Source organism: Salmo salar, chromosome 21 (genome assembly GCF_965601325.2).
Source record: "Salmo salar chromosome 21, fSalSal1, whole genome shotgun sequence".
Lineage (NCBI taxonomy): Eukaryota > Metazoa > Chordata > Actinopteri > Salmoniformes > Salmonidae > Salmo > Salmo salar.
In genome coordinates, this window is record NC_138311.1 from 44,063,122 (window position 1) to 44,082,473 (window position 19,352).

Sequence of the window (19,352 nt, forward strand, 5' to 3'; positions counted from 1 at the left end):
TTCTGGAGGGGTGAGGAGAGAGAGACACGTCAACAACATGTTCTGGAGGGGTGAGGAGAGAGAGAAACGTCAACAACATGTTGTGGAGGGGTGAGGAGAGAGAGAAACGTCAACAACATGTTCTGGAGGGGTGAGGAGAGAGACACGTCAACAACATGTTCTGGAGGGGTGAGGAGAGAGAGACACGTCAACAACATGTTCTGGAGGGGTGAGGAGAGAGAGACAAGTCAACAACATGTTCTGGAGGGGTGAGGAGAGAGAGAGACACGTCAACAACATGTTCTGGAGGGGTGAGGAGAGAGAGACACGTCAACAACATGTTCTGGAGGGGTGAGGAGAGAGAGACACGTCAACAACATGTTCTGGAGGGGTGAGGAGAGAGAGACACGTCAACAACATGTTCTGGAGGGGTGAGGAGAGAGAGACACGTCAACAAAATGTTCTGGAGGGGTGAGGAGAGAGAAACGTCAACAACATGTTCTGGAGGGGTGAGGAGAGAGACACGTCAACAACATGTTCTGGAGGGGTGAGGAGAGAGAGACACGTCAACAACATGTTCTGGAGGGGTGAGGAGAGAGAGACAAGTCAACAACATGTTCTGGAGGGGTGAGGAGAGAGACACGTCAACAACATGTTCTGGAGGGGTGAGGAGAGAGAGACACGTCAACAACATGTTCTGGAGGGGTGAGGAGAGAGAGACACGTCAACAACATGTTCTGGAGAGGTGAGGAGAGAGAGAGACACGTCAACAACATGTTCTGGAGGGGTGAGGAGAGAGAGAGACACGTCAACAACATGTTCTGGAGGGGTGAGGAGAGAGAGAGACACGTCAACAACATGTTCTGGAGGGGTGAGGAGAGAGAGACACGTCAACAACATGTTCTGGAGGGGTGAGGAGAGAGAGAAACGTCAACAACATGTTGTGGAGGGGTGAGGCGAGAGAGAAACGTCAACAACATGTTCTGGAGGGGTGAGGAGAGAGACACGTCAACAACATGTTCTGGAGGGGTGAGGAGAGAGAGACACGTCAACAACATGTTCTGGAGGGGTGAGGAGAGAGAGACAAGTCAACAACATGTTCTGGAGGGGTGAGGAGAGAGAGAGACACGTCAACAACATGTTCTGGAGGGGTGAGGAGAGAGACACGTCAACAACATGTTCTGGAGGGATGAGGAGAGAGAGACGTCAACAACATGTTCTGGAGGGGTGAGGAGAGATACACGTCAACAACATGTTCTGGAGGGGTGAGGAGAGAGAGACACGTCAACAACATGTTCTGGAGGGGTGAGGAGAGAGAGAGACACGTCAACAACATGTTCAGGAGGGATGAGGAGAGAGAGACGTCAACAACATGTTCTGGAGGGGTGAGGAGAGAGACACGTCAACAACATGTTCTGGAGGGGTGAGGAGAGAGAGACACGTCAACAACATGTTCTGGAGGGGTGAGGAGAGAGAGACACGTCAACAACATGTTCTGGAGGGGTGAGGAGAGAGAGACACGTCAACATGTTCTGGAGGGGTGAGGAGAGAGAGACACGTCAACAACATGTTCTGGAGGGGTGAGGAGAGAGACACGTCAACAACATGTTCTGGAGGGGTGAGGAGAGAGACACGTCAACAACATGTTCTGGAGGGGTGAGGAGAGAGAGACACGTCAACAACATGTTCTGGAGGGGTGAGGAGAGAGACACGTCAACAACATGTTCTGGAGGGGTGAGGAGAGAGAGACACGTCAACATGTTCTGGAGGGGTGAGGAGAGAGACACGTCAACAACATGTTCTGGAGGGGTGAGGAGAGAGAGAGACACGTCAACAACATGTTCTGGAGGGGTGAGGAGAGAGACACGTCAACAACATGTTCTGGAGGGGTGAGGAGAGAGAGACACGTCAACAACATGTTCTGGAGGGGTGAGGAGAGAGAGACACGTCAACAACATGTTCTGGAGAGGTGAGGAGAGAGAGAGACACGTCAACAACATGTTCTGGAGGGGTGAGGAGAGAGAGAGACACGTCAACAACATGTTCTGGAGGGGTGAGGAGAGAGACAGACACGTCAACAACATGTTCTGGAGGGGTGAGGAGAGAGAGACACGTCAACAACATGTTCTGGAGGGGTGAGGAGAGAGAGAAACGTCAACAACATGTTGTGGAGGGGTGAGGAGAGAGAGAAACGTCAACAACATGTTCTGGAGGGGTGAGGAGAGAGACACGTCAACAACATGTTCTGGAGGGGTGAGGAGAGAGAGACACGTCAACAACATGTTCTGGAGGGGTGAGGAGAGAGAGACAAGTCAACAACATGTTCTGGAGGGGTGAGGAGAGAGAGAGACACGTCAACAACATGTTCTGGAGGGGTGAGGAGAGAGAGACACGTCAACAACATGTTCTGGAGGGGTGAGGAGAGAGAGACACGTCAACAACATGTTCTGGAGGGGTGAGGAGAGAGAGACACGTCAACAACATGTTCTGGAGGGGTGAGGAGAGAGAGACACGTCAACAAAATGTTCTGGAGGGGTGAGGAGAGAGAAACGTCAACAACATGTTCTGGAGGGGTGAGGAGAGAGACACGTCAACAACATGTTCTGGAGGGGTGAGGAGAGAGAGACACGTCAACAACATGTTCTGGAGGGGTGAGGAGAGAGAGACAAGTCAACAACATGTTCTGGAGGGGTGAGGAGAGAGACACGTCAACAACATGTTCTGGAGGGGTGAGGAGAGAGAGACACGTCAACAACATGTTCTGGAGGGGTGAGGAGAGAGAGACACGTCAACAACATGTTCTGGAGAGGTGAGGAGAGAGAGAGACACGTCAACAACATGTTCTGGAGGGGTGAGGAGAGAGAGAGACACGTCAACAACATGTTCTGGAGGGGTGAGGAGAGAGAGAGACACGTCAACAACATGTTCTGGAGGGGTGAGGAGAGAGAGACACGTCAACAACATGTTCTGGAGGGGTGAGGAGAGAGAGAAACGTCAACAACATGTTGTGGAGGGGTGAGGAGAGAGAGAAACGTCAACAACATGTTCTGGAGGGGTGAGGAGAGAGACACGTCAACAACATGTTCTGGAGGGGTGAGGAGAGAGAGACACGTCAACAACATGTTCTGGAGGGGTGAGGAGAGAGAGACAAGTCAACAACATGTTCTGGAGGGGTGAGGAGAGAGAGAGACACGTCAACAACATGTTCTGGAGGGGTGAGGAGAGAGACACGTCAACAACATGTTCTGGAGGGATGAGGAGAGAGAGACGTCAACAACATGTTCTGGAGGGGTGAGGAGAGAGACACGTCAACAACATGTTCTGGAGGGGTGAGGAGAGAGAGACACGTCAACAACATGTTCTGGAGGGGTGAGGAGAGAGAGAGACACGTCAACAACATGTTCAGGAGGGATGAGGAGAGAGAGACGTCAACAACATGTTCTGGAGGGGTGAGGAGAGAGACACGTCAACAACATGTTCTGGAGGGGTGAGGAGAGAGAGACACGTCAACAACATGTTCTGGAGGGGTGAGGAGAGAGAGACACGTCAACAACATGTTCTGGAGGGGTGAGGAGAGAGAGACACGTCAACATGTTCTGGAGGGGTGAGGAGAGAGAGACACGTCAACAACATGTTCTGGAGGGGTGAGGAGAGAGACACGTCAACAACATGTTCTGGAGGGGTGAGGAGAGAGACACGTCAACAACATGTTCTGGAGGGGTGAGGAGAGAGAGACACGTCAACAACATGTTCTGAAGGGGTGAGGAGAGAGACACGTCAACAACATGTTCTGGAGGGGTGAGGAGAGAGAGACACGTCAACATGTTCTGGAGGGGTGAGGAGAGAGACACGTCAACAACATGTTCTGGAGGGGTGAGGAGAGAGAGAGACACGTCAACAACATGTTCTGGAGGGGTGAGGAGAGAGACACGTCAACATATTCTGGAGGGGTGAGGAGAGAGAGACACGTCAACAACATGTTCTGGAGGGGTGAGGAGAGAGAGACACGTCAACAACATGTTCTGGAGGGGTGAGGAGAGAGAGACTCGTCAGCAACATGTTCTGGAGGCGTGAGGAGAGAGAGAGAGACACGTCAACAACATGTTCTGGAGGGGTGAGGAGAGAGAGAGAGACACGTCAACAACATGTTCTGGAGGGGTGAGGAGAGAGAGACACGTCAACAACATGTTCTGGAGGGGTGAGGAGAGAGAGACACGTCAACAACATGTTCTGGAGGGGTGAGGAGAGAGACACGTCAACAACATGTTCTGGAGGGGTGAGGAGAGAGAGAGACACGTCAACAACATATTCTGGAGGGGTGAGGAGAGAGAGACACGTCAACAACATGTTCTGGAGGGATGAGGAGAGAGAGAAACGTCAACAACATGTTCTGGAGGGGTGAGGAGAGAGACACGTCAACAACATGTTCTGGAGGGGTGAGGAGAGAGAGACGTCAACAACATGTTCTGGAGGGGTGAGGAGAGAGACGTCAACAACATGTTCTGGAGGGGTGAGGAGAGAGACAGGTCAACAACATGTTCTGGAGGGGTGAGGAGAGAGAGACACGTCAACAACATGTTCTGGAGGGGCGAGGAGAGAGAGACACGTCAACATGTTCTGGAGGGGTGAGGAGAGAGAGACACATCAACAACATGTTCTGGAGGGGTGAGGAGAGAGACACGTCAACATGTTCTGGAGGGGTGAGGAGAGACAGACACGTCAACAACATGTTCTGGAGGGGTGAGGAGAGAGAAACGTCAACAACATGTTCTGGAGGGGTGAGGAGAGAGACACGTCAACAACATGTTCTGGAGGGGTGAGGAGAGAGAGACACGTCAACAACATGTTCTGGAGGGGTGAGGAGAGAGAGACAAGTCAACAACATGTTCTGGAGGGGTGAGGAGAGAGACACGTCAACAACATGTTCTGGAGGGGTGAGGAGAGAGAGACACGTCAACAACATGTTCTGGAGGGGTGAGGAGAGAGAGACACGTCAACAACATGTTCTGGAGAGGTGAGGAGAGAGAGAGACACGTCAACAACATGTTCTGGAGGGGTGAGGAGAGAGAGAGACACGTCAACAACATGTTCTGGAGGGGTGAGGAGAGAGAGAGACACGTCAACAACATGTTCTGGAGGGGTGAGGAGAGAGAGACACGTCAACAACATGTTCTGGAGGGGTGAGGAGAGAGAGAAACGTCAACAACATGTTGTGGAGGGGTGAGGAGAGAGAGAAACGTCAACAACATGTTCTGGAGGGGTGAGGAGAGAGACACGTCAACAACATGTTCTGGAGGGGTGAGGAGAGAGAGACACGTCAACAACATGTTCTGGAGGGGTGAGGAGAGAGAGACAAGTCAACAACATGTTCTGGAGGGGTGAGGAGAGAGAGAGACACGTCAACAACATGTTCTGGAGGGGTGAGGAGAGAGACACGTCAACAACATGTTCTGGAGGGATGAGGAGAGAGAGACGTCAACAACATGTTCTGGAGGGGTGAGGAGAGAGACACGTCAACAACATGTTCTGGAGGGGTGAGGAGAGAGAGACACGTCAACAACATGTTCTGGAGGGGTGAGGAGAGAGAGACACGTCAACATGTTCTGGAGGGGTGAGGAGAGAGAGACACGTCAACAACATGTTCTGGAGGGGTGAGGAGAGAGACACGTCAACAACATGTTCTGGAGGGGTGAGGAGAGAGACACGTCAACAACATGTTCTGGAGGGGTGAGGAGAGAGAGACACGTCAACAACATGTTCTGGAGGGGTGAGGAGAGAGAGACAAGTCAACAACATGTTCTGAAGGGGTGAGGAGAGAGACACGTCAACAACATGTTCTGGAGGGGTGAGAAGAGAGAGACACGTCAACATGTTCTGGAGGGGTGAGGAGAGAGACACGTCAACAACATGTTCTGGATGGGTGAGGAGAGAGACACGTCAACAACATGTTCTGGAGGGGTGAGGAGAGAGAGACACGTCAACAACATGTTCTGGAGGGGTGAGGAGAGAGAGACACGTCAACAACATGTTCTGGAGGGGTGAGGAGAGAGAGACACGTCAACAACATGTTCTGGAGGGGTGAGGAGAGAGAGAGACACGTCAACAACATGTTCTGGAGGGGTGAGGAGAGAGAGAGACACGTCAACAACATGTTCTGGAGGGGTGAGGAGAGAGAGAAACGTCAACAACATGTTCTGGAGGGATGAGGAGAGAGAGAAACGTCAACAACATGTTCTGGAGGGGTGAGGAGAGAGAGAAACGTCAACAACATGTTCTGGAGGGGTGAGGAGAGAGACACGTCAACAACATGTTCTGGAGGGGTGAGGAGAGAGAGACACGTCAACAACATGTTCTGGAGGGGTGAGGAGAGAGAGAGACACGTCAACAACATGTTCTGGAGGGGTGAGGAGAGAGAGACACGTCAACAACATGTTCTGGAGGGGTGAGGAGAGAGACACGTCAACAACATGTTCTGGAGGGGTGAGGAGAGAGAGACACGTCAACAACATGTTCTGGAGGGGTGAGGAGAGAGAGACACGTCAACAACATGTTCTGGAGGGGTGAGGAGAGAGAGACACGTCAACAAAATGTTCTGGAGGGGTGAGGAGAGAGACACGTCAACAACATGTTCTGGAGGGGTGAGGAGAGAGACACGTCAACAACATGTTCTGGAGGGGTGAGGAGAGAGAGACACGTCAACAACATGTTCTGGAGGGGTGAGGAGAGAGAGACAAGTCAACAACATGTTCTGGAGGGGTGAGGAGAGAGACACGTCAACAACATGTTCTGGAGGGGTGAGGAGAGAGAGACACGTCAACAACATGTTCTGGAGGGGTGAGGAGAGAGAGACACGTCAACAACATGTTCTGGAGGGGTGAGGAGAGAGAGAGACACGTCAACAACATGTTCTGGAGGGGTGAGGAGAGAGAGAGACACGTCAACAACATGTTCTGGAGGGGTGAGGAGAGAGAGACAAGTCAACAACATGTTCTGGAGGGGTGAGGAGAGAGAGAGACACGTCAACAACATGTTCTGGAGGGGTGAGGAGAGAGACACGTCAACAACATGTTCTGGAGGGATGAGGAGAGAGAGACGTCAACAACATGTTCTGGAGGGGAAAGGAGAGAGACACGTCAACAACATGTTCTGGAGGGGTGAGGAGAGAGAGACACGTCAACATGTTCTGGAGGGGTGAGGAGAGAGAGACACGTCAACAACATGTTCTGGAGGGGTGAGGAGAGAGACACGTCAACAACATGTTCTGGAGGGAGTGAGGAGAGAGAGACACGTCAACAACATGTTCTGGAGGGGTGAGGAGAGAGAGACAAGTCAACAACATGTTCTGGAGGGGTGAGGAGAGAGACACGTCAACAACATGTTCTGGAGGGGTGAGGAGAGAGAGACACGTCAACATGTTCTGGAGGGGTGAGGAGAGAGACACGTCAACAACATGTTCTGGAGGGGTGAGGAGAGAGAGAGACACGTCAACAACATGTTCTGGAGGGGTGAGGAGAGAGAGAGAGACACACGTCAACAACATGTTCCTGAGGGGTGAGGAGAGAGAGAGACACGTCAACAACATGTTCTGGAGGGGTGAGGAGAGAGAGACAAGTCAACAACATGTTCTGGAGGGGTGAGGAGAGAGAGAGACACGTCAACAACATGTTCTGGAGGGGTGAGGAGAGAGACACGTCAACAACATGTTCTGGAGGGATGAGGAGAGAGAGACGTCAACAACATGTTCTGGAGGGGAAAGGAGAGAGACACGTCAACAACATGTTCTGGAGGGGTGAGGAGAGAGAGACACGTCAACAACATGTTCTGGAGGGGTGAGGAGAGAGAGACACGTCAACATGTTCTGGAGGGGTGAGGAGAGAGAGACACGTCAACAACATGTTCTGGAGGGGTGAGGAGAGAGACACGTCAACAACATGTTCTGGAGGGGTGAGGAGAGAGACACGTCAACAACATGTTCTGGAGGGGTGAGGAGAGAGAGACACGTCAACATGTTCTGGAGGAGTGAGGAGAGAGACACGTCAACAACATGTTCTGGAGGGGTGAGGAGAGAGAGAGACACGTCAACAACATGTTCTGGAGGGGTGAGGAGAGAGAGAGAGACACACGTCAACAACATGTTCTGGAGGGGTGAGGAGAGAGACACGTCAACATATTCTGGAGGGGTGAGGAGAGAGAGAAACGTCAACAACATGTTCTGGAGGGGTGAGGAGAGAGAGACACGTAAACAACATGTTCTGGAGGGGTGAGGAGAGAGACACGTCAACAACATGTTCTGGAGGGGTGAGGAGAGAGACACGTCAACAACATGTTCTGGAGGGGTGAGGAGAGAGAGACACGTCAACAACATGTTCTGGAGGGGTGAGGAGAGAGAGACACCTCAACAACATGTTCTGGAGGGGTGAGGAGAGAGAGAGACACGTCAACAACATGTTCTGGAGGGGTGAGGAGAGAGAGAGACACGTCAAGAACATGTTCTGGAGGGATGAGGAGAGAGAGAAAAGTCAACAACATGTTCTGGAGGGGTGAGGAGAGAGAGAAACGTCAACAACATTTTCTGGAGGGGTGAGGAGAGAGACACGTCAACAACATTTTCTGGAGGGGTGAGGAGAGAGAGACACGTCAACAACATGTTCTGGAGGGGTGAGGAGAGAGAGACAAGTCAACAACATGTTCTGGAGGGGTGAGGAGAGAGACACGTCAACAACATGTTCTGGAGGGGTGAGGAGAGAGAGACACGTCAACATGTTCTGGAGGAGTGAGGAGAGAGACACGTCAACAACATGTTCTGGAGGGGTGAGGAGAGAGAGAGACACGTCAACAACATGTTCTGGAGGGGTGAGGAGAGAGAGAGAGACACACGTCAACAACATGTTCTGGAGGGGTGAGGAGAGAGACACGTCAACATATTCTGGAGGGGTGAGGAGAGAGAGAAACGTCAACAACATGTTCTGGAGGGGTGAGGAGAGAGAGACGTCAACAACATGTTCTGGAGGGGTGAGGAGAGAGAGAGACACGTCAACAACATGTTCTGGATGTCTCTGTCCTCGTGCTCCTAGATCTTAGTGCCGCTTTTGATACCATCGATCACCACATTCTTTTGGAGAGATTGGAAACCCAAATTGGTCTACATGGACAAGTTCTGGCCTGGTTTAGATCTTATCTGTCGGAAAGATATCAGTTTGTCTCTGTGAATGGTTTGTCCTCTGACAAATCAATTGTAAATTTCGGTGTTCCTCAAGGTTCCGTTTTAGGACCACTATTGTTTTCACTATATATTTTACCTCTTGGGGATGTCATTCGAAAACATAATGTTAAATTTCACTGCTATGCAGACGACACACAGCTGTACATTTCAATGAAACATGGTGAAGCCCCAAAATTGCCCTCGCTAGAAGCCTGTGTTTCAGACATAAAGAAGTGGATGGCTGCAAACTTTCTACTTTTAAACTCGGACAAAACAGAGATGCTTGTTCTAGGTCCCAAGAAACAAAGAGATCTTCTGTTGAATCTGACAATTAATCTGGATGGTTGTACAGTCGTCTCAAATAAAACTGTGAAGGACCTCGGCGTTACTCTGGACCCTGATCTCTCTTTTGAAGAACATATCAAGACTGTTTCAAGGACAGCTTTTTTCCATCTACGTAACATTGCAAAAATCAGAAATTTTCTGTCCAAAAATGACGCAGAAAAATTAATCCATGCTTTTGTTACTTCTAGGCTGGACTACTGCAATGCTCTACTTTCCGGCTACCCGGATAAAGCACTAAATAAACTTCAGTTAGTGCTAAATACGGCTGCTAGAATCCTGACTAGAACCAAAAAATTTGATCATATTACTCCAGTGTTAGCCTCCCTACACTGGCTTCCTGTTAAGGCAAGGGCTGATTTCAAGGTTTTACTGCTAACCTACAAAGCATTACATGGGCTTGCTCCTACCTATCTTTCCGATTTGGTCCTGCCGTACATACCTACACGTACGCTACGGTCACAAGACGCAGGCCTCCTAATTGTCCCTAGAATTTCTAAGCAAACGGCTGGAGGTAGGGCTTTCTCCTATAGAGCTCCATTTTTATGGAATGGTCTGCCTACCAATGTGAGAGACGCAGACTCAGTCTCAACCTTTAAGTCTTTACTGAAGACTTATCTCTTCAGTAGGTCCTATGATTAAGTATAGTCTGGCCCAGGAGTGTGAAGGTGAACGGAAAGGCTGGAGCAACGAACCGCCCTTGCTGTCTCTGCCTTGCCGGTTCCCCTCTTTCCACTGGGATTCTCTGCCTCTAACCCTTTTACAGAGGCTGAGTCACTGGCCTACTGGTGTTCTTCCATGCCGTCCATGGGAGGGGTGCGTCACTTGAGTGGGTTGAGTCACTGACGTGGTCTTCCTGTCTGGGTTGGCGCCCCCCCCCCCCCCCCCCCCCTTGGGTTGTGCCATGGCGGAGATCGTTGTGGGCTATACTCGGCCTTGTCTTAGGACGGTAAGTTGGTGGTTGGAGACATCCCTCTAGTGGTGTGGGGGCTGTGCTTTGGCAAAGTGGGTGGGGTTATATCCTGCCTGTTTGGCCCTGTCCGGGGGTATCATCGGATGGGGCCACAGTGTCTTCTGATCCCTCCTGTCTCAGCCTCCAGTATTTATGCTGCAGTAGTTTATGTGTCGGGGGGCTAGGGTCAGTCTGTTACATCTGGAGTATTTCTCTTGTCTTATCCGGTGTCCTGTGTGTATTTAAATATGCTCTCTCTAATTCTCTCTTTCTCTCTTTCTGTCTTTCTCTCGGAGGACCTGAGCCCTAGGACCATGCCTCAGGACTACCTGGTATGATGACTCCTTGCTGTCCCCAGTCCACCTGGCCGTGCTGCTGCTCCAGTTTCAACTGTTCTGCCTGCGGCTATGGAACCCTGACCTGTTCACCGGACGTGCTTGTTGCACCCTCGACAACTACTATGATTATTATTATTTGACCATGCTGGTCATTTATGAACATTTTAACATTTTAACATTTTGACCATGTTCTGTTTTAATATCCACCCTGCACAGCCAGAAGAGGACTGGCCACCCCTCATAGCCTGGTTCCTCTCTAGGTTTCTTCCTAGGTTTTTGGCCTTTCTAGGGAGTTTTTCCTAGGGAGTTTTTCCTAGCCACCGTGCTTCTTTCACATGCTTTGCTTGCTGTTTGGGGTTTTAGGCTGGGTTTCTGTACAGCACTTTGAGAATATCAGCTGATGTACGAAGGGCTATATAAAAATAAATTTGATTTGATAAATTTGATTTGGAGGGGTGAGGAGAGAGAGAGACACGTCAACAACATGTTCTGGAGGGGTGAGGAGAGAGAGACAAGTCAACAACATGTTCTGGAGGGGTGAGGAGAGAGAGAGACACGTCAACAACATGTTCTGGAGGGGTGAGGAGAGAGACACGTCAACAACATGTTCTGGAGGGATGAGGAGAGAGAGACGTCAACAACATGTTCTGGAGGGGAAAGGAGAGAGACACGTCAACAACATGTTCTGGAGGGGTGAGGAGAGAGAGACACGTCAACAACATGTTCTGGAGGGGTGAGGAGAGAGAGACACGTCAACATGTTCTGGAGGGGTGAGGAGAGAGAGACACGTCAACAACATGTTCTGGAGGGGTGAGGAGAGAGACACGTCAACAACATGTTCTGGAGGGGTGAGGAGAGAGACACGTCAACAACATGTTCTGGAGGAGTGAGGAGAGAGAGACACGTCAACAACATGTTCTGGAGGGGTGAGGAGAGAGAGACAAGTCAACAACATGTTCTGGAGGGGTGAGGAGAGAGACACGTCAACAACATGTTCTGGAGGGGTGAGGAGAGAGAGACACGTCAACATGTTCTGGAGGGGTGAGGAGAGAGACACGTCAACAACATGTTCTGGAGGGGTGAGGAGAGAGAGAGACACGTCAACAACATGTTCTGGAGGGGTGAGGAGAGAGAGAGAGACACACGTCAACAACATGTTCTGGAGGGGTGAGGAGAGAGAGAGACACGTCAACAACATGTTCTGGAGGGGTGAGGAGAGAGAGACAAGTCAACAACATGTTCTGGAGGGGTGAGGAGAGAGAGAGACACGTCAACAACATGTTCTGGAGGGGTGAGGAGAGAGACACGTCAACAACATGTTCTGGAGGGATGAGGAGAGAGAGACGTCAACAACATGTTCTGGAGGGGAAAGGAGAGAGACACGTCAACAACATGTTCTGGAGGGGTGAGGAGAGAGAGACACGTCAACAACATGTTCTGGAGGGGTGAGGAGAGAGAGACACGTCAACATGTTCTGGAGGGGTGAGGAGAGAGAGACACGTCAACAACATGTTCTGGAGGGGTGAGGAGAGAGACACGTCAACAACATGTTCTGGAGGGGTGAGGAGAGAGAGACACGTCAACATGTTCTGGAGGAGTGAGGAGAGAGACACGTCAACAACATGTTCTGGAGGGGTGAGGAGAGAGAGAGACACGTCAACAACATGTTCTGGAGGGGTGAGGAGAGAGAGAGAGACACACGTCAACAACATGTTCTGGAGGGGTGAGGAGAGAGACACGTCAACATATTCTGGAGGGGTGAGGAGAGAGAGAAACGTCAACAACATGTTCTGGAGGGGTGAGGAGAGAGAGACACGTAAACAACATGTTCTGGAGGGGTGAGGAGAGAGACACGTCAACAACATGTTCTGGAGGGGTGAGGAGAGAGACACGTCAACAACATGTTCTGGAGGGGTGAGGAGAGAGAGACACGTCAACAACATGTTCTGGAGGGGTGAGGAGAGAGAGACACGTCAACAACATGTTCTGGAGGGGTGAGGAGAGAGAGAGACACGTCAACAACATGTTCTGGAGGGGTGAGGAGAGAGAGAGACACGTCAAGAACATGTTCTGGAGGGATGAGGAGAGAGAGAAAAGTCAACAACATGTTCTGGAGGGGTGAGGAGAGAGAGAAACGTCAACAACATTTTCTGGAGGGGTGAGGAGAGAGACACGTCAACAACATTTTCTGGAGGGGTGAGGAGAGAGAGACACGTCAACAACATGTTCTGGAGGGGTGAGGAGAGAGAGACAAGTCAACAACATGTTCTGGAGGGGTGAGGAGAGAGACACGTCAACAACATGTTCTCGAGGGGTGAGGAGAGAGAGACACGTCAACAACATGTTCTGGAGGGGTGAGGAGAGAGAGACACGTCAACTACATGTTCTGGAGGGGTGAGGAGAGAGAGACACGTCAACAACATGTTCTGGAGGGGTGAGGAGAGAGAGACACGTCAACAACATGTTCTGGAGGGGTGAGGAGAGAGAGACACGTCAACAACATGTTCTGGAGGGGTGAGGAGAGAGAGACACGTCAACAACATGTTCTGGAGGGGTGAGGAGAGAGACACGTCAACAACATGTTCTGGAGGGGTGAGGAGAGAGAGACACGTCAACAACATGTTCTGGAGGGGTGAGTAAAGAGAGAGACACGTCAATAACATGTTCTGGAGGGGTGAGGAGAGAGACACGTCAACAACATGTTCTGGAGGGGTGAGGAGAGAGAGACAGGTCAACAACATGTTCTGGAGGGGTGAGGAGAGAGAGACACGTCAACAACATGTTCTGGAGGGGTGAGGAGAGAGACACGTCAACAACATGTTCTGGAGGGTTGAGGAGAGAGAGACACGTCAACAACATGTTCTGGAGGGGTGAGGAGAGATAGACACGTCAACAACATGTTCTGGAGGGGTGAGGAGAGAGAGACACGTCAACAACATGTTCTGGAGGGGTGAGGAGAGAGAGAGACACGTCAACAACATGTTCTGGAGGGGTGAGGAGAGAGAGACACGTCAACAACATGTTCTGGAGGGGTGAGGAGAGAGAGACACGTCAACAACATGTTCTGGAGGGGTGAGGAGAGAGAGAAACGTCAACAACATGTTCTGGAGGGGTGAGGAGAGAGAGAAACGTCAACAACATGTTCTGGAGGGGTGAGGAGAGAGACACGTCAACAACATGTTCTGGAGGGGTGAGGAGAGAGACACGTCAACAACATGTTCTGGAGGGTTGAGGAGAGAGACACGTCAACAACATGTTCTGGATGTTTGAGGAGAGATAGACACGTCAACAACATGTTCTGGAGGGTTGAGGAGAGAGAGACACGTCAACATGTTCTGGAGGGGTGAGGAGAGAGAGACACGTCAACAACATGTTCTGGAGGGGTGAGGAGAGAGAGAGACACGTCAACAACATGTTCTGGAGGGGTGAGGAGAGAGAGACACGTCAACAACATGTTCTGGAGGGGTGAGGAGAGAGAGAGACACGTCAACAACATGTTCTGGAGGGGTGAGGAGAGAGAGAAACGTCAACAACATGTTCTGGAGGGGTGAGGAGAGAGAGAAACGTCAACAACATGTTCTGGAGGGGTGAGGAGAGAGACACGTCAACAACATGTTCTGGAGGGGTGAGGAGAGAGACACGTCAACAACATGTTCTGGAGGGGTGAGGAGAGAGAGACACGTCAACAACATGTTCTGGAGGGGTGAGGAGAGAGAGACACGTCAACAACATGTTCTGGAGGGGTGAGGAGAGAGAGACACGTCAACATGTTCTGGAGGGGTGAGGAGAGAGACACGTCAACATGTTGTGGAGGGGTGAGGAGAGAGACACGTCAACAACATGTTCTGGAGGGTTGAGGAGAGATAGACACGTCAACAACATGTTCTGGATGTTTGAGGAGAGAGAGACACGTCAACAACATGTTCTGGAGGGGTGAGGAGAGAGAGACACGTCAACAACATGTTCTGGAGGGGTGAGGAGAGAGAGACACGTCAACATGTTCTGGAGGGGTGAGGAGAGAGAGACACGTCAACAACATGTTCTGGAGGGGTGAGGAGAGAGAGAGACACGTCAACAACATGTTCTGGAGGGGTGAGGAGAGAGAGACACGTCAACAACATGTTCTGGAGGGGTGAGGAGAGAGAGACACGTCAACAACAGGATTTAGGATACTAGCAACATGTAAAATTCAACATGCTTTGTGTCTGGGTGTTTTCCTGACCTGAACAGGAAACCAGAGGTTCTGGTTGGTTCCACTGTTGTTTTATCCCATAGAATAATAAGGATGAGTTCTCTCTTTTGTAAACTACTGCATGTCACCCGTTATGCCAGTCACATTCTGTTAAAGGTCCCTAAAGCACACACATCCCTGGGTCGCTCATCTTTTCAGTTCGCTGCAGCAAGCGACTGGAACGAGCTGCAACAAATACTCAAACTGGACAGTTTTATCTCAATCTCTTCATTCAAAGACTCAATCATGGACACTCTTACTGACAGTTGTGGCTGCTTTGCGTGATGTATTGTTGTCTCTACCTTCTTGCTCTTTGTGCTGTTCTCTGTGCCCAATGACGTTTGTACCATGTTTTGTGCTGCTACCATGTTTTTCTACCATGTTGTCATGTTGTGTTGCTGCCTTGCTATGTTGTTGTCTTAGGTCTCTCTTTATGTAGTGTTGTGGTGTCTCTCTTGTTGTGATGTGTGTTTTGTCCTATATTTATATGTTATTTATTTTTAATCCCAGCCCCCGTCCCCGCAGGAGGTCTTTTGCCTTTTGGTAGGCCGTCATTGTAAATAAGAATGTGTTCTTAACTGACTTGCCTTGTTAAAAAAGGTTTAAATTAAATGTCTACATGAACGGAATAACAAATACATGGCTATGTTCACCAAAGTCAAGGAGAACCTGCTCAGTTGGATCCAACAACCTTCATCCCATCTGGTGTGAAGTCACCTCTCTCTGTCCTCCATTACTGGCCCAAACCCATATTTATGGATACACATGAAAGGGACTGGGACAGGAGGGACTGGATTTGTAGATTGAGTAAGCTTCCTCAAAGCGAACGTACTCAATGTCCTTGCAGCGATCCTTGAGATGTGGTTGGACACTAAACTGTCAAGGCAAGGTGTGTGTGTTGTGTGTGTCCATGTGTGTGTGTAATAGGGCGACTTACGTTGTTGAGTTTGATCTTGCTCTTGTCCTGTTTCTGCAGGTGTCCAGACAGGTGGTAGAGCACCGCCCGGCTGCGTCTGCGGTTGGTGTTGAAGCCTGGGGGACGGGTGACCTTGTGCATCTCCAGACCCGTCTCCTCATCTGGGAACACAGGGAAGGTTGAGGAATTAACTAATTCATTGATACATTTTAATTGACATTTTCTTTGAGAAATGGACAATCCATAAAGAGTTGCCTCAGCCATGTGAGTACAACAATTATTTAAAAACACAAAAGTCATCAGACTTCCATTGTGGTCCTTGTGGGGGTGAAGGGTTAATTAACTACAGATCTAGGTTCAGATTGCGTTATGCCCCATCCTAACCTTATAGCCATTAGGAGATGGAGGAATGTCTGATCATGCATATCGGTGGTTAGGGGTAATGTCAGTTCTTAGGGTGTGGAAAAAGAAAATGGAAGGCATGATTCAGCAGTGTATCATTTATCTTCCATCTCAACCAATTAGATACATTTCAAATTATTCAAATTCAAAGGATTTAACCTATTCTGCTACTCATTTTCCCTCTGTCCATAACTCCAAATGTTTTGCTCAAAGGTATTCACCCTTATACAGTAACTCAATTCACTTTATATTCCCACAAATTAAAGTAATTGAAAGCTTTTAATTGGATGCATCTCAAATAGCCCGGACCAGACAAAGACACATTCATGTTACTGAAATCCATACCTAGGAAATGAAACCCTTCCTCTCTTCCTGCTTCTCTCCCCCTCCTTCCCTCCCTTTCACCCCTCACATTCCTCCCTCCCTTGAGCCAGGTGCATTTTGGCACCACTGTTAAGAGTTTGCGGCCAGAGGTGAGTCTAACAGGAAGTAACTGAATGACTCATCAGTAAACCGCAGGACAGAGAGAGAGAGGGATGGTGAATAGAGGGAGAGGAAGAGAAAAGTACTTCTTGTTATTTTCTTAATATGTTAATATTTTTAATGAATCATTCATTTCCAAAGTACGTTTTGGCAATATGTACAATACATATTGATGTGAGAGAGAAAATGAGAGAAAGGAGAGAGAGATCCAGAGAGAGAGATCCAAATCAAATCAGATAATGTTATTGGCCACATACACATGGAGAGAGAAAGGAGAGTGAGAGAGAGAGGGGAGAGAGAGAGAGGTAAGAGAGAGAGAGAGAGAGGAGAGAGATGAGAGATAAGAGAGAGATAAGAGAGAGATGAGAGATATGAGAGAGAGAGAGATAAAAGAGAGAGAGATAAGAGAGAGAGAGATAAGAGAGAGAGAGATAAGAGAGATGAGAGAGATAAGAGAGATGAGAGAGATAAGAGAGAGAGAGAGATACGAGAGAGAGAGAGATACGAGAGAGATGAGAGATGAGAGAGATGAGAGAGAGAGATGAGAGAGAGAGAAAGAGCGAGAGAAAGATCCATATCAAATGTTATTGGTCACATACACATGGAGAGAGAGATCCAGAGAGAAAGGAGAGAGATCCAGAGAGAGAGAGAGAGAGAGAGAGAGAGAGTCATGCTCAACATGAGCTCCTGATATATTCATATTTTTTGTTTTTAGAATGAGATAAACACTCTAATCGAAAAAGAATTCCAGACAAGAAGTGATGAACAACAACTCTATTCATTCAGAATAGAAAAAAAAGTTACTTTGTGCCTCAAGTTAAGAAGTTTTGACTCTAGCTAGCTAACTTTAGCTACACAACAAAAACCTAGCCAGCAGACTAACAAGCTAGCCAGAAGAAACGAGCTAGAACAAACCTAGCAAGGGGAGTTAATAGAACTACATCAAACGACCAAACTGAGTGAGTAAACTAAAAAGGAGCACGGACTAACTTTAAACATATCTTCTGTTTTTTGGTGTGAAGATTCGTCACTCTTTTTGCTAGTTTGAGCTAAATTAGCGCTAGCTAGCAACAGCAGCAGACAAACAAATCGGTTGCCATGGCAATGGGGCAGCAGAACAGAGCAGCAGTAGGAGCAGAGCCCACAGGCAGCATTGCCCCACTCCCCCTCAGCGCTGAGTCCATTCTCTACCCTCCAGAGGCCAAAAATGACACAACAAGGAAAGCTTTTAAACAGAAACTACTAAAGGAGACGCCAGAAACCCTTTTTGCAGAACTCTACAAAAACGGTCATGTGAGTAATCTCATCTTCCTCACTGACCAGCCAAATGCATGGCGCTCAGCAGTCTGCTCTCACTACCCATCCATAAAGAAAGAGGGAATCTGTAATGGGTGGAAGCTGAAAATCAAAGAGACAGACGACCCTGACAGCACCATGATAACAATCAACCTCTACAAGACTGGGACTGGTGCAAGGTAATATTAGGCTGTTTGAAACAGACTTTCAGACCATTAAGGAGAGAGCGGAGAGCGAGAAGGACACCACCAGTGACATGCCCTCCCACAAGACAAACTCCACCAGCACCACCCTCACCCCTACTATCCCCACCCAAAAAGGCACATCCAGCACCTCTCTTCCCACCATAGTGGAGGACACGCCCCAGGAGGAGAGCAACCCCCTCAGTGTAGAGCAGGCTCAGGCCCTCCTCACCACCACGGCTGCCATGAGGGATGAGTTCACCAGACTGGAGGGGGAGGTGGTCCACCAGACTGGAGGGGGAGGTGGTCCTCCTCACCACCATGGATACCATGAGGGATGAGTTCCCCAGACTGGAGGGGGAGGTGGTTCACCAGACTGGAGGGGGAGGTGGTCCTCCTCACCACCATGGATACCATGAGGGATGAGTTCCCCAGACTGGAGGGGGAGGTGGTCCACCAGACTGGAGGGGGAGGTGGTCCTCCTCACCACCATGGATACCATGAGGGATGAGTTCCCCAGACTGGAGGGGGAGGTGGTTCACCAGACTGGAGGGGGAGGTGGTCCTCCTCACCACCACGGCTGCCATGAGGGATGAGTTCACCAGACTGGAGGGGGAGGTGGTTCACCAGACTGGAGGGGGAGGTGGTCCTCCTCACCACCATGGATACCATGAGGGATGAGTTCCCCAGACTGGAGGGGGAGGTGGTCCACCAGACTGGAGGGGGAGGTGGTTCTGCTCAGGGAGAGTGTGAGCAAACAGCAACCAGACAACCACACCTTAGAGGAGCTCCTAACCAAGGTGAGGACAGAGCAGGACAGCAGCCTTGTAACACAGCTGAAAGAGCTTCAGCAAGAGAGAGACGGACTAAAGAGAGAGCTGGCTAATCTAACAAAGGAGGTGAGAGAGCTCCAAAAAGACAGGCAGAACAGTAATAACGATCTGACCTCACTAAGAGAGGAGCTGCAGGAGAAAAAGAGAACAGAGGACAGGCTGCAGGAGAGAAAGAGAACAGAGGACAGACTGCAGG

At 49.8% G+C, this 19,352-nt stretch overlaps 1 protein-coding gene across 1 annotated transcript in view; it reads right to left on the minus strand.

The window, feature by feature from the left end:
• LOC106562645 (voltage-gated delayed rectifier potassium channel KCNH8) overlaps nt 1-19,352 on the minus strand; it is a 305,465-nt gene that overhangs the window by 141,118 nt on the left and 144,995 nt on the right. The window contains exon 4 of the mRNA XM_045704813.2: nt 15,982-16,121. Within this exon, the coding sequence (XP_045560769.2) occupies nt 15,982-16,121 (140 nt within the window). The remainder of the gene's footprint in view (nt 1-15,981; nt 16,122-19,352) is intronic.